The 14,216-nt window shown below is 34.7% G+C and overlaps 3 protein-coding genes across 3 annotated transcripts in view; all 3 read right to left on the bottom strand.

The window, feature by feature from the left end:
* LOC107664256 (agmatinase (putative)) overlaps positions 1-1,503 on the bottom strand; it is a 4,521-nt gene extending 3,018 nt beyond the window's left edge. The window contains exon 1 of the mRNA XM_016454778.1: positions 1,002-1,503. Coding sequence (XP_016310264.1) covers positions 1,002-1,309 — 308 coding nt within the window. The 5' untranslated portion in view covers positions 1,310-1,503. The remainder of the gene's footprint in view (positions 1-1,001) is intronic.
* A 433-nt stretch (positions 1,504-1,936) lies between these two features.
* Positions 1,937-6,855, bottom strand: LOC107664115 (serine/threonine-protein kinase PINK1, mitochondrial-like). Its single transcript, XM_016454573.1, has 6 exons — positions 6,423-6,855; positions 5,394-5,530; positions 4,426-4,592; positions 4,174-4,298; positions 3,633-3,863; positions 1,937-3,032 (listed from the first exon to the last, which is right to left on the bottom strand). The coding sequence occupies exons 1-6, from the start codon at positions 6,777-6,779 to the stop codon at positions 2,745-2,747; spliced, it is 1,305 nt and encodes a 434-aa protein (XP_016310059.1). The 5' UTR covers positions 6,780-6,855; the 3' UTR covers positions 1,937-2,744.
* A 918-nt stretch (positions 6,856-7,773) lies between these two features.
* Positions 7,774-11,582, bottom strand: LOC107664226 (cytidine deaminase-like). The gene is made up of 4 exons (XM_016454739.1): positions 11,456-11,582; positions 10,764-10,875; positions 8,247-8,304; positions 7,774-7,965 (listed from the first exon to the last, which is right to left on the bottom strand). The coding sequence occupies exons 1-4, from the start codon at positions 11,580-11,582 to the stop codon at positions 7,825-7,827; spliced, it is 438 nt and encodes a 145-aa protein (XP_016310225.1). The 3' UTR covers positions 7,774-7,824.
* Between the last annotated feature and the right edge of the window lie 2,634 nt (positions 11,583-14,216).

Below are 14,216 nucleotides of genomic sequence, written 5' to 3'. Positions count from 1 at the left end.
TTTTTTTAAAGAAATTAAAACTTTTATTCAGCAAGGATGTGTTAAATTTATAAGAAGTGTTGGCAAAGATTTATATTGTTAGAAAAAACGTATATTTTGAATAAATGCTGTTCTTTTTAACTTTTTATTCATCAAAGAATCCTGAAAAAAGTATCGCAGTTTCCAAAAAAATATTTGGCAGCACAACTGATGCCAACATTGATTTACATTTTAAAGGATATTCAAATAGAAACCATTATTTTATATTGTAATAACATTTTGCAAGATTACTGTTTTTTTCTGTATTTTTGATCAAATAAATGCAGCCTCGATGAACATAAGAGACTACTTTAAAAAACATTACAAGTCTTACCGATACCAAACTTTTGACCGGTAGTGTATATATATATAGTATGCGTTTTATTATAAGCATGTCTTGATATAAATATTGTTACAAATATTTTTTTTTAAATTGAATTACAATTCATTAAAAAAATTGTGAAAATATATTAAATATTATACAATTATATAAAGAAAATACATTACATACATATATATATATATAGTAGGTTTTACTAAATATAGGCCTATATTTAAAAATATATAAAATACATGTATAAATAGTATGTTTTATTATAAGCATATATCTAAATACAAATATTAAAACTGAATTACAATTCTTTATTACATATTATTAATATTTAAATTATTTTTAGTAATTTTTTGAAAATATGAAATGTTATAAAATATTTAAAAATACAGAAAATATACCTATGTCTATAAAAATGTATGATTTACCAACTAATTAGGATCTGAAGGAGCATGTGATAATTATGATCAGGGTTGGAACTGAACTCTGCAGGAAGGTAGATCTCCAGACCAGGTTTGGGCACCCCTGTGCTGTGCTATAGCATACTATAGCAAATACAATTTCTGTGTATTCATATTACACAATGCCAAACTGTCGCAGACATTTTTGTGGCACTCATGACTGTGTGTGATATATGATTGTTCAGTATTACCTTGCACCGGGACGGTTGGATGTTCCGGTGTCAATGGGAACCCCGACAAACGCCGCGTCCAGCCCGTCCGCTGTTTTCTGAAACGGTAACTTGCACATAGTCGCGATTCCGCTGACTCTCGCCACAAACTCCGCGCTCGGCGGGACATTGAAGCCTTTCCCGGACATTCGGCGCGTGCAAGACACATTGCTCTGATCCCCGTCCAAGTTTCGCTGTTTTACGACTCTCTGAGAAGCACACGTTTTAAAAACCTGAGATCCACCAAAGACTGCTCGAGTTTTACTAACGATTTTGATCGAAGAAAGCATGATCAGCTTAGCGTGAAACCAACTCCTGCAGAAATGAGTGAAGAAAGCAATGCAACACACCCCGCCTGTGCAAACAACCGAGCGCAGAGGTCCGGCTTCTTAACGGAAAGGTTTCGCAAATGTATAAACGCAAAGTTTTATCTGTCGCTATTAGTTCAGACGATTCAAAATGAACTTTGACTTTCGCCCCTGGCGCGATGAGGGGCTGGACTCTTGTGTGTTTTTCCCAATCATTCTCCCTACTGCTCCTACTAGGAATGGGTATAGTATGCATACTACGTTATGAATTACATTTTAATGAACGATACTGATTATTTTTATGTCCAAGTCCAACCAATAACTGTTATGCAAAAATTATTTTTAATTAATTTTATTTCTGCATTTTGAAACAACAAAAACTTCAAAACAAAAGATTACAAGAATTGAATGTGCATTATTATTATTAACAATAATGATGATAATTATCATTATTATTAAATACAAACTACTTTTATTTATGCAGATTTGTTGACAAAATCTGTCAAAAACAGGTCATATTTCAAAAGAAAAAATTACTTTGAAATTACTATTTTAGGATAATCACGTTTTTCTGCAATGTGAGCAATAAATTAAATTTCTCTCGCTCTCTCTATATATATAATGTTGTATGCATTTCTGCGAGGACTGGTGCACTATACCCATTCTTCTTGGGCAATGCAATTTATTCCAAAGCAATGCAAATATCACAATGATAATATACTGCAGTGTAAATATTAACGTGTAATTTATCGCCAAACTGTTTTATTGCCACATGCAAATGAACACATTATTTCAATACTATTCAAATTCTTTATTGTTTTTGCCATTTATCTCCTTTCCAGGCTATGTACCATGAAGTCAACATGCATTCAAAATTCACCCTGTTTACTTTTAATGCGCATGCACAATATTATACAATTCATCAAAACAAGTTATTCCAAAGATTGTAATAGCGAATTCATCCAAATATAATCACTTGCTCAATCTCTGAAGTGACATCACAAATCCCAATTGCTTTTTCAACCCCTCCAACCAACTCTGCTCCAGTAACACATTTCATGATGCAATCAGTTGCCAAAAGTTAAAATCAAATTTGTATTGAATATCCTGTCAGAAAAACACCAACTATATAATTTATTCTGCATTCATTTGCCTACTTTTTTAAGCAATATTCAGTATACTGTGAATATTAATGCATTACATTAGGCATGAATTTGTACCTGGTTTAAGCTGTTATTCTAAAGAGTCATCAACAGCATAACGTATTCTTAATGTGTATATATATATATAGTGAAAAGTGCAAATGCATAAACTGCCATCATTTCAAAATATGTCAGTGATGGACATTAAAATTAAAGTGCTTCCACAATCTACAAAAAATGAAAGCTGTGCTTGTTTCTCTAGTAAACACTCACTCTCACACAGTGTAGTGCGCTAGCAGGGATTTCCACTGCTCTTGTCCATACATGAGGAAGCTGACTGCGGCGCGGAGGTCCTCCAGGTCTATGTTGGCGAGGAAGCATCTCTGGAGTTCGGCTTCCACGTTGCTCCCGCCGGACCCACGACCCTTCAGCAGCACCACAGCAGACTGACACAGCAGCCAGTCCTTCAGCTCATCCGTTCTGACCCGATCCAAGCTGGCCAACACACGCTTGCCCCACAGGCTGATGTGAAGCATGTTAGCTGCCACACGTGCACTGGGGCGCTGCAAACCATCAGAGACATTATGAAATAAATCAGTCAATGAACTGCTTTATCTTCTCAGTTTTAATATTCAAGTGTTGTTGAGTTTTTCTATGGGTAAACCAGAGCCTGACAGATTTTACAGCATCATTTTTATGATTGATACAGATTATTTTTATGTTGTGTCCAATAACTGATATGCAGAAATTATTTTTAATTATGGTTTTATTTTTGCTTAAAAAACATGATAGTAATATTACAACAATAAAGCATGCATTATTACTACTATAATTATTATAGTAATAATAATGATTATTATTATTATTATTAAAATAATGATCTGAATGAAGATGAAATCTGTCAAAATGTATTGCTTAAAAATAATATTTAGGACCATTAAGTGTTCCTGAAATGTGACTACTTAAAATATAATTTTACAAGTTGTATTTTTTTATGACCCAAATATACATGAAAGCATCACATAATCACAAACACATATTTTTTAACATATATATATGTATATGTATGTATGTATGTATGTGTGTGTGTGTGTATGTATGTATATATTATAAAAATGGCCTTTGCCAGTATATAAGATAGTGTTTCTTGGTGAATATTATACCTTGCGCGTGTTTCTGCGTAGCAGTAGCATCACTACTAGCTGTACATCATCAGGTACAGAAGCAGGAAGTGGAGGAAGCTGTTGTTCCTGATAAGTGCGGCTCTCCAGTCCCTCTGAGCTGTAGAAGGGGTTCGGCTGACCGAAGAGCTCATAGGCGATGGCCCCTACAGCCCAGGCGTCTGCTTTACTGTAATCTATCATCACCCCTGGACCTGGAACTGCTGTGGCCACCTAGAGGACAAAGGAATCATAAATACATTTCATTTGATTAATAAAAAATGTTCAGTAATAATCAAATAAATGCCTTGCAAGAGACTTCTTTAAAAAAAATACTAAAACATTCTTGCTGTCCCCTTTTCCTAATACATTTTAAAATTTCAACTTTACAATTATAAATGGAAATATAACATTTAAATTAAAATGCCAGTAAAAATGTTTACAGGTCAAGCAGAAATCTGAATTACTGGCCTGAAAAGGCAAGCAGAACAAATCTTTATTGTTGAGCCCTGACACTTCAAGGGTTATTCCAGACGTTTCTCACCTCAGGTGCCATCAGACAGGCGTTTCCCCCTCTGTTAACCCAGCAGCTGTTGAAGGGCAGTTTGAGGCCCAAATCCTCTGCCAGACAACAGCCGAAGTCAGTGATCACCAGTGTGGGACACCTGGCTTTGAAATCAAAACACATTACAGCAATGTTACAATTAATGTGATTAAAGCATTTACCTAATGCTGGCAAAATGCTGCACGTCTACATTCGCATTAAATGCTGTCTGCCCTGTCTAATGACTCTTACTACTGTCAAACTCCAGGAGCACATTGTCTGATTTGAGGTCTCTGTGAGCGATGCCCTGCTTGCACAGGTGATCCACTCCTTCCAGCAGCTGCAGCAGCATGACAGATGCCTGCATCCGGTTCGGCACACACACCCCCAGGTACTGCCGCAGGCTGCATGGGTAACTACATCACAGACACATCAATCATGACTTTACAGATTCAAAAAATGACCACAAGCAGCATTCATCAGAAAATGAGTCTAAAGGTCTGTTTTTTGTTTGCATGTAAAAAATATATTTAACATATTACAAATTAAACAGTAACTAATACATAAACATTATTATATAACACATTCTTATAAAATATATTATATACATTATTATTATAAATTTTTTACTATTTTCATAATAAATAAGCACCGTACTAAATAAACAATGATACTAATAATAATTATTTTTTACAATCATAATTTTTATAACAAATACATCAAATATACTTACTATAAATAAATATAACAATAATTATTATCATTATTATTTATTTGTATGATTAATTTTTTAATTTTTTATATTTATTTACAACAAATACATTTTATAATAAATATAGTAAGAATTGTCATTAATTACATTTTTTATTTATATTTAATATATTTTTTTTCATTTAATTATATTCATTTAATATTACTTTTCTCTGCATATCATTTGCATGTGTGCTTGTGCAAAATTGACTAGATCTAATGAACTTTAGAAGAAAGTAGTAACCTGATGCGATAGATAATTATTGTTACTGTTCAGTATTTTGTAGTCAGACTAGGTTAACTAATAACCTGTTGTTTTCTTAATTATGTTTCAATTACATTTATGACTTACTGTGAACGTAATATCACAATGTTACATGTAATAAGTGTTTTATGCAACAAGGAGTAAAGAATGCAACATTTTAATAATATTATATTAATATAACAAGTGTATTAGTGTAATATTATACGTTAATTGAGCCGCTGCCTCATAAACCGCTGCATTGCAACCTTTCCCGATCTGTTTCCCGATCACATAGTCCTCCAACTTGTACCCCAATGTAAAAGACTTCAGAGGGGTCTGGAACTTCTTCTTTCTGAATACGGCCTACATTGAAAAAACATTGTGAAAAACATGTAAACAAGCCTGTAAATACACATGTAATTGCAACTGACAATTTTTCTTGAATTTATTTAAATGAAAATGAATAGAGAAGTTGTATTCCAATGTAATAACATGCATTTCTGACTAATGATAAATGCATTATGGGTACAGTTGCTATGTTGTAATGTGCATATATTTATAATACTCTCTGCATATCATTTGCATGTGTGCTTGTGCAAAATTGACTAGATCTAATGAACTTTAGAAGAAAGTAGTAACCTGATGCGATAGATAATTATTGTTACTGTTCAGTATTTTGTAGTCAGACTAGGTTAACTAATAACCTGTTGTTTTCTTAATTATGTTTCAATTACATTTATGACTTACTGTGAACGTAATATCACAATGTTACATGTAATAAGTGTTTTATGCAACAAGGAGTAAAGAATGCAACATTTTAATAATATTATATTAATATAACAAGTGTATTAGTGTAATATTATACGTTAAATTATAATAATATATAATATATACATTATTAGTCAAAGTTTGGAAGAAGGGCTGCATTTATTTGATAAACAAATACAGTAAAAAACAGTAATATGTAAAATATTATTACAATAACTGTTTTCTATTTAATACATTTTAAAATGTAACTTATTCTTGTGATGGCGAAGCCATATACATTTTAATTATTTAATTATTTTACATTTATGCATTTGGCAGGCGTTTATTATTACCAAAGCGAATACATTTTTTATGCCTTCTCTGTTAATCAACATGACCATGCCACTGTTTGAGCTACAGGAATGCTCAATTATTATTATGCTAGATCATTATTATTAGATATACAAATGTCGTCATTGTTGTGTTCTTATGTGTTGGTGTTTTTCACCTGTATCTCCTGACACAGAGCAGCGCTTGTCCTGTCCTCCTCCAGCTGCTGTTCAATCAGCCCCAAACCCACACCAAAAGCCAGGAAAACAGCTCTGTTTCTGGGAGCACCACCTCCAACCCCTCTCCTGAAAGCCGCGGACTGGAGCTGGGCGGCCAGCCGGCTGAGAGACCGGCGGAAGAAGCGGAACCGAGCGGGCAGGAAGGTCTGCGGCTGGACGGTGCGGGTCGAGCGGGTCACACGCAGCCGCTCACCGCGGAGCTTCGCTGCCACACGGCCGGCTGGTTTGAAGAGCCCCAGCTGGAGAAGCGACCTCCCCAGCTCCAACCCCCGACTGAAAGCATGCTTCACTGACATTTTGAGCCGAGTAAAGAACTAAATTTCACGATGACAGAGAACAACTGGGCCCGTTACCGACCCAACTTCTCCCTACATTATTTCTTCTTCTTCTTCTTCTCTCTAGTTTTTTGGCGGATTGGCAAACCAACGTTAAAGGTGCATGTCCGCCACCTACTGATCTGGAGTGTGAAACGTACACGGTTGAGCTATGAATTATTCAACTATTATATATAAAAGAAAATAATAATAATAATAATATTAATATAACTCTAAGTTCAAACTCTTTCCATTAATCTTGTCTTTTTTAAATACTTAAACAATTCTCCATATATTCTTGATTGCATTACCCCATAACCTAACAGTGTCTTTAGAGATATACCGGTACTATTAATTCCCATCAGTTCCAGTTCTTGGAACATCTGATGTCTTTCCCTTTCATACGCTATACATAAAGAACATGCTCAACCGTTTCTGGTAGTCCACATTTATCACAATTGCCTGTTTCATGTTTCCCTATTATGTGCAAACTGTTATTTAATGCTACATGTCCTGTTCTCAATCTAGATAAGATAACCTCCTTTCTTCTATTTCCATAACTTACTCTCTCTTTAGCAACACGCTCCTGGATCTTAAATAAATGCCTCCCTTTTCGTTCATTTTCCCAATTTTGATTTATATATTGTTGCACAGCTGAAACTATTGGGATGTTCATGTCGATGCTTTTTATCTCTTTATGAATGTTTAAATCCCCTACATTATTTACTCAAGGACAGTGTTTATGTAACGCTCATTGGTCCGTGAGATGTCGCTTTCAAAATAAAGGTCATAAGAAACGTATTTCACAATAAAAGTACATACAGGTATCAATAAAAAGTTCGAAGGGGTGAGTCAGTTATTAACCACACAACAGTTCAGAATATGGTCACTGTTTATCAGTATATATTTATTAATATTATATAAATATATTTTTAATTGGGAAATAATACAGCTATACATCGATTCAAAACATTTTAAATCTATACTGCACATCTGGTTTGTAACACGACTTATAGCTTTATTTTTATTACAATTTCGAATTGCCAACAGGGTTTTTTCCTTTTCTCAGGTCATCGGGGCCAAATGAACACGGCAGGAGCTCCTCCACTGTCATCAGTTTGTAAGATCCATCAGATTTTGACATATAAACGTCCCACTGTGAGCCAAACTGTAAGACAGATGAGATAACATAACCAGTCTGTTAAGTGACAGAATCAATGGAAGCTGAAACATGACTAGTGCATTAGCCTACTTACATTAGTTTGTAATTGTTTTTGTTATAAGCCACACCTAAATTTATAAAGGCATTTCCAAATGCAGTTTGTCATTGCTGACTCACGACTTTTTACAGATCACATTTTAACTCCACATTTGTATGTCTTCATAAATAGTAATAATAAATCAATAATAATTATCTGTTAGCATAATTTTATTTTTAGACGCACTGACCTCTCTCATGAACTGCCTACAGGCTCCACATGGTGAAATAAAGCAATCCTCAAGGTCACTGCAAAAAAGACAGGTCATAACAGCAATATTAATCAACAGTAATGTCAGCCAATACATATATTTGGATACAGGCACAATTTTGTATTATTTTAGCTGCTGACCAAAACATATTTGAGTTGCAGTTATATAATGAATATGAGCTTAAAGTGCACACTGAGCTTTAATTTGAGGGTATTCTCATCAAAATTGGAGGAAAGGCTAAGGAATTACAGCTCTTTAATATGTACCTCCCCCCTTTTTCAAGGGACCATAAGTAATTGGACAATTGACTCAAAAGCCGTTTCATCAAGTCAAGTCAAGTTGAGCTTTATTGTCATTCTGCTGCATGTGGGGACATACAGTGGAACGAAATGTCGTGCCTCACAGGACCACGGTGTTACATAAATACAGGCATACAACAATGAAGTAAAACAGTAAAAACCTATACAGTAAAGCAGTAAAAACCTATACACAACTAACCTACTGACTGATTTTGATTATAAATATACTATATACAGTATATATATAAATGTTTACCTATACATAAGCTTCACATAAACACTGTACCTATACACAGCTAACCTACTGACAGATTTTGACTATGAATATACTATATATAAATGTTTACCTATGCATACATAAAAAAAATAAAAATAAAAAATAATAATAATAATAAAAATAAATAAATAAAATACAGACTATACGGATGCTTCACATAATACTGTACATGTGCAAAGAGAAACATCGTAAGTCAAGCAGCTGGCTGGGGAACAGTGCAGATGATTTGTAGTGCATGAGCATGTAAACACACCTATTACGGAGTCTTTTGTGGGATTATGTACACAAAGCAGTGTGTGATACCTATACATAAGTTAAAAAAATACAGACTATACGGATGCTTCACATAAACACTGTACCTATACACAGCTAACCTGTACATGTGCAAAGAGAAACATCGTAAGTCAAGCAGCTGGCTGGGGAACAGTGCAGATGATTTGTAGTGCATGAGCATGTAAACACACCTATTACGGAGTCTTTTGTGGGATTATGTACACAAAGCAGTGTGTGTGAAAAGTGTCTAGTGCGCATAGAGGAGAGTGTGTTTCTACAGTTTCATGGTCAGGCGTGGGCTACTCTTTCGTTATTTCTACATCAATTAAGCAGGTAAAAGGTCTGGAGTTGATTCTAAGTGTGCCATTTGTATTTGGAAGCTGTTGCTCTGAACCCACATCATGCAGTCAAAGGATCTCTCCATACAAGTGAAAAAGACAATTGTTAGGCTTCATAATCAAAACAAATCCATCAGATAGATAGCAGGAACATTAGGAGTGACCAAATCAACAGTTTGGTACATTCTGAGAAAAAAAAATGCACTGGTGAGCTCAGCAACATAAAAAGGCATGGCCGTCCACTGAGGACAGCAGTGGTGGATGATCGGAGAATCTTCTCCATGGTAAAGAAAAACCCTTTCACAAGATCCAGCCAAGAGAAGAAAACTCTCCAGGAGGTAGACGTGTCACTGTCAAAGTCTGCAATCAAGAGACTTCACAAGAGCAAATACAGAGAGTTCACCAGGTGCAAACAAAGCCAGATTAGACTTTGCCAAAAAAAATGGTAAAAAGCCAGACCACTTCTGGAAAAGCATTCTTTGGACGGCTGAAATTAAGATAAACAGAATGACAGGAAGAAAAATGTATGGAGAAGGCTTGAACAGCTCATGATCCAAAGCATACCACATCATCTGTGAAACATGTGGAGCAGTGTGATGGCATGAGCGTGCATGGCTTCCAGTGGCACTGGGTTACTGGTGTTTATTGATGACGTGACAGAGGACAGAAGCAGCCGGAAGAATTCTGAAGTGTATAGGGATATACTCTCTGCCCAGATTCTGGAGCAACGTTGATTGGGTGGCGCTTCATAGTACAAATGAACAATGACCCAAAACATACAGCAAAGCCAACTTTTTTAAAGGTAAAAAAGTGGATTATTCTGCATTGGCCAAGTCAATCTCCTGATTTCAACCCAATTGAGGATGCATTTCACTTGCTGAAGACAAAGTAAAGGCAGAAAGACCCACAAACAAACATCAACTGAAGCTGCATTTAAGGTCTGGCAAAGCATCACAAAGGAGGAAACCCAGTCTCTGGTGATGTCCATGAGCTCCAGACTTAAGGCAGTCATTGTCTGCAAAGGATTCTCAACAAAATATTAAAAATGGTTATATTTATTTGTCCAATTACAACTGAGCCCCCTGAAAATGGGTGGACTGTGTATAAAAATGGTTTTAATTCCTATTAAGCATTTTGTTATATTTTTGTTCAACCCCTTGAATTAAAGCTTAAAGTCTGCACTTCAATTTCATCTTGATTGTTTCAGTTTAATTTTATTCTGGTGGTATACAGAGCCAAAATTATGAAAATTGTGTCAGCATCCAAATATACAGTATATGGACCTAATTATAGCTATATATTTAAATACCTGGCAATTGCGATGACTTTGAAGCTGATATATCCTTCAGAGACAGCTTTAGAGATTGCAGTCCTTTCAGCACAGAGTCCAAGGGGATAGCTGGCGTTCTCTACATTACAACCTGTTAAGAAAACAGTACTGTAGACTTTTATATAAACTCATGTCTCATATTGCCTGTCTGGTTTCTTTTTGGGATTTATTTAGTATATGTAGGCCTATTATTTGGTGCTTGATACCATTCAAAAGTTTGGGGTCAGTAAGATTTTCCTTTAAAGAAATGAATACTTTTATTCAGCAAGGATGCATTAAGTTGATCAAAAGTGACAGTAAAAACATTTAAAATGTTACAAAAGCTTTCTATTTCAAATTAATGCTGTTCTCTTGAACGTTCTATTAATCAAAAAATCCTGAAGACTGTATCAGTTTCCACAAAAATATTAAGCAGCACAACTATTTTCAACACTGATGTTTCTTGATCACAAAAATTATTTTAAATTTTAATAATACAGTATTTCACAATATTAAAGTTTTACTGTATTTTTTATCAAAAATGCATTGGTGAGCATAAGAGAATTCTTTTAAAAATATTTTAAAAAATCTTACTGAACTAAACTTTTGAATGGTATGTACTGTATTTGTAGGATTCAAATAAAAACACATGTATAAGAACACTTAACTAGTTGAAATTGTCGTGTCCTCACCTGTGAAAACAGTTCCATCGCTTGTTAAGACAGCTGCTCCAACTCTGAACTTGCTGTAGGGACAATACGCCTGTTCTTTGGCTTCCTGAGATTTCTGAACAAGCTCTTTTGGGTTAAAGCGACTCATAATGCTGCTGACTGGAGAGCCTGTTCCGACAGCCAGGCACTACATGATACAACTTAGTGTGTGTGACTGTTTAAGGAGGAAATTAGTGATGCAATGCCTCGACACATAGCATGAGTAATTTGGTGAAGCAATGTCAAAATTCCCATTTACTTAAAAATTCATGTAGGGCGTAGATGACAAGGTGTAGGTGAATTTTCAGGATTCTGACTATCATTAGACAGAGCACTCAACATAATGAAAAAAACTCAACTTTCACTTTAATATATATTAAAATATTTAATTGAGGTAATGCACAGAATTGTAAGTTACCAGACAGATGAGTCAAGATCATCCTGTTTACTCATTCCAGAAGGAATGAAATATATAGACAAGTAACTTTATATATTTAAAAAAGAAACTGACAGGAGCAACTTAGTGTGTGTGACTGTTTAAGGAGGAAATTAGTGATGCAATGCCTCGACACATAGCATGAGTAATTTGGTGAAGCAATGTCAAAATTCCCATTTACTTAAAAATTCATGTAGGGCGTAGATGACAAGGTGTAGGTGAATTTTCAGGATTCTGACTATCATTAGACAGAGCACTCAACATAATGAAAAAAACTCAACTTTCACTTTAATATATATTAAAATATTTAATTGAGGTAATGCACAGAATTGTAAGTAACCAGACAGATGAGTCAAGATCATCCTGTTTACTCATTCCAGAAGGAATGAAATATATAGACAAGTATATTTAAAAAAGAAACTGACAGGAGTTTTCAATCTGTTTCAACATTTTTAAAAACTTAATAGAATTCATATGGCAGTTTATATTTACAGTGGTGGACAAATTATTAGAACACTAGTATTTTCACCTGCTAAAAAATGGTTTTAAGTCAGTTATTTCTATCTTTTGCTGTAGTGTGTCAGTAGGAAATATCAGTTTACATTTCCAAACATTCGTTTTGCCATCATCATCCAGTCTGTCTGAAATGAGACAGACTAAATCCAGAAGAACTGTGGCAATGTCTCCAAGATGCTTCAAGAAACCTACAGTACTGTTAAAAGTTTTAGGCACTTGTGTAAACATGCTGTAAAATGAGGTTGCTGTCAAAAATCATGTCATAAATAGATTTTCTTTATCAATTAACTTCTAATAACTAAATTAAATCACCATTTGGTGTGACCATCCTTTGCGTTTTTCAGGTAGCTTTGCAGGTAGGTTTCTTGAAGCATCATGGAGACCCTTTGTGCAAACAAAAATCTCACTGGATTATTACAATTAATGGCAAAATGAATGTTTGGAAATGTAAACTGATATTTCCTACTGACACACTACAACAAAAGATTATTCGTCTTCAAGAAGTCTTCAGCCAAAGACTTAAAACCATTTTTTTAGCTGGTGAAAATACTAGTGTTCTAATAATTTTGGCCAACACTGTACCTTCAAAACTAATTTCAAGCATTCATGAAAAAACCTTATATTGGATATACAGTGAATTGCAAAATTATTCATTTTTTTCATGTTTTATGTTGTTGCTTTATGTTAAACTGCTTTAAATGACCTTTTCCCCACATCAGTCTACACTCCACACACCATAATGATAAAACAAAAAACAGATTTGTGACAACATTGCTATTTAAAAAAAACCCACCTGAAATAAGTGCATTCCATAAGTATTCATACCCTTAACGCAGTACTTAGTTTAAGCACCACAGCCTCAATTCTTTTTGGTTATGATACCACAAGCTTTGCACATCTGCATTTGGCAATTATCTGCCATTCTTCTCCTCACCTCTTCAGCTCTGTCAGGTTGGATGGGGGCCGATAGACATTTTCAGGTTTCTCCAAAAATGTTTGATTGGGTTCAAGCCCAGGCTCGGGCTGGTCCAGGGCATTCACACAGTTGTACATAAGCTATTCTTGCATTGTGTGCATTGTCCTGTTGGAAGGTGAACCTTCTGCCCAGTCCGAGGTTCTGAATGCTCTGGACTAGGCTTTCATTTAGGCTACCTTTAGGCAAGGCAAGGCAAGGCAAGGCAAGTTTATTTATATAGCACATTTCATACACAATGGTAATTCAAAGTGCTTTACATAAAAGAAAAGAAAAAAAAAATAATCACAACAATAAAACAAGGAATTTAAAAGCTTTGAAAATGATTAAAAATTTGATTTAAGAGGTTTAAAATGAATTTAAAACGGTTTCAATTTACAGTATATTTCAAGAAACTAAGACTTAAGGTACTCCACTTTTTCAGCTGTTTAAAGACTGAAATACATATTTCATTTATATTTTAAGTGTAAATTCATTTAAATTTAAAATACGCTATATTATCCAATTCGGTAGGTGGCGCTGTTACAAAAGCATAGGGTCCTAGAACTGCGGTCCTGAAACTGCAGCCTCCGGTTGTGCAGGAACACCCTTCTCCTTTTTATGGCTTTCAAAATAAAAGTCAAAGGCACGCATTACACAATAAAAGCACACATTGTAAAATAAAAGCTCAATAATTTAACCACAAGTCAATTCAGAATAGGCCTACTATTTATTAGTTTACACATTTATATTTTTTCATTGGAAAATAATATAACCACACATCCATTCAATACATTTAGTGAAAGTGAAGTGACATGTGGCCAAGTATGGTGACCCAT

This window comes from Sinocyclocheilus anshuiensis, unplaced genomic scaffold (genome assembly GCF_001515605.1).
Source record: "Sinocyclocheilus anshuiensis isolate Anshui unplaced genomic scaffold, SAMN03320099.WGS_v1.1 scaffold67, whole genome shotgun sequence".
Lineage (NCBI taxonomy): Eukaryota > Metazoa > Chordata > Actinopteri > Cypriniformes > Cyprinidae > Sinocyclocheilus > Sinocyclocheilus anshuiensis.
Note: the sequence above shows the minus strand (reverse complement) of the source record. Positions and strands in the feature narration are given on the sequence as shown.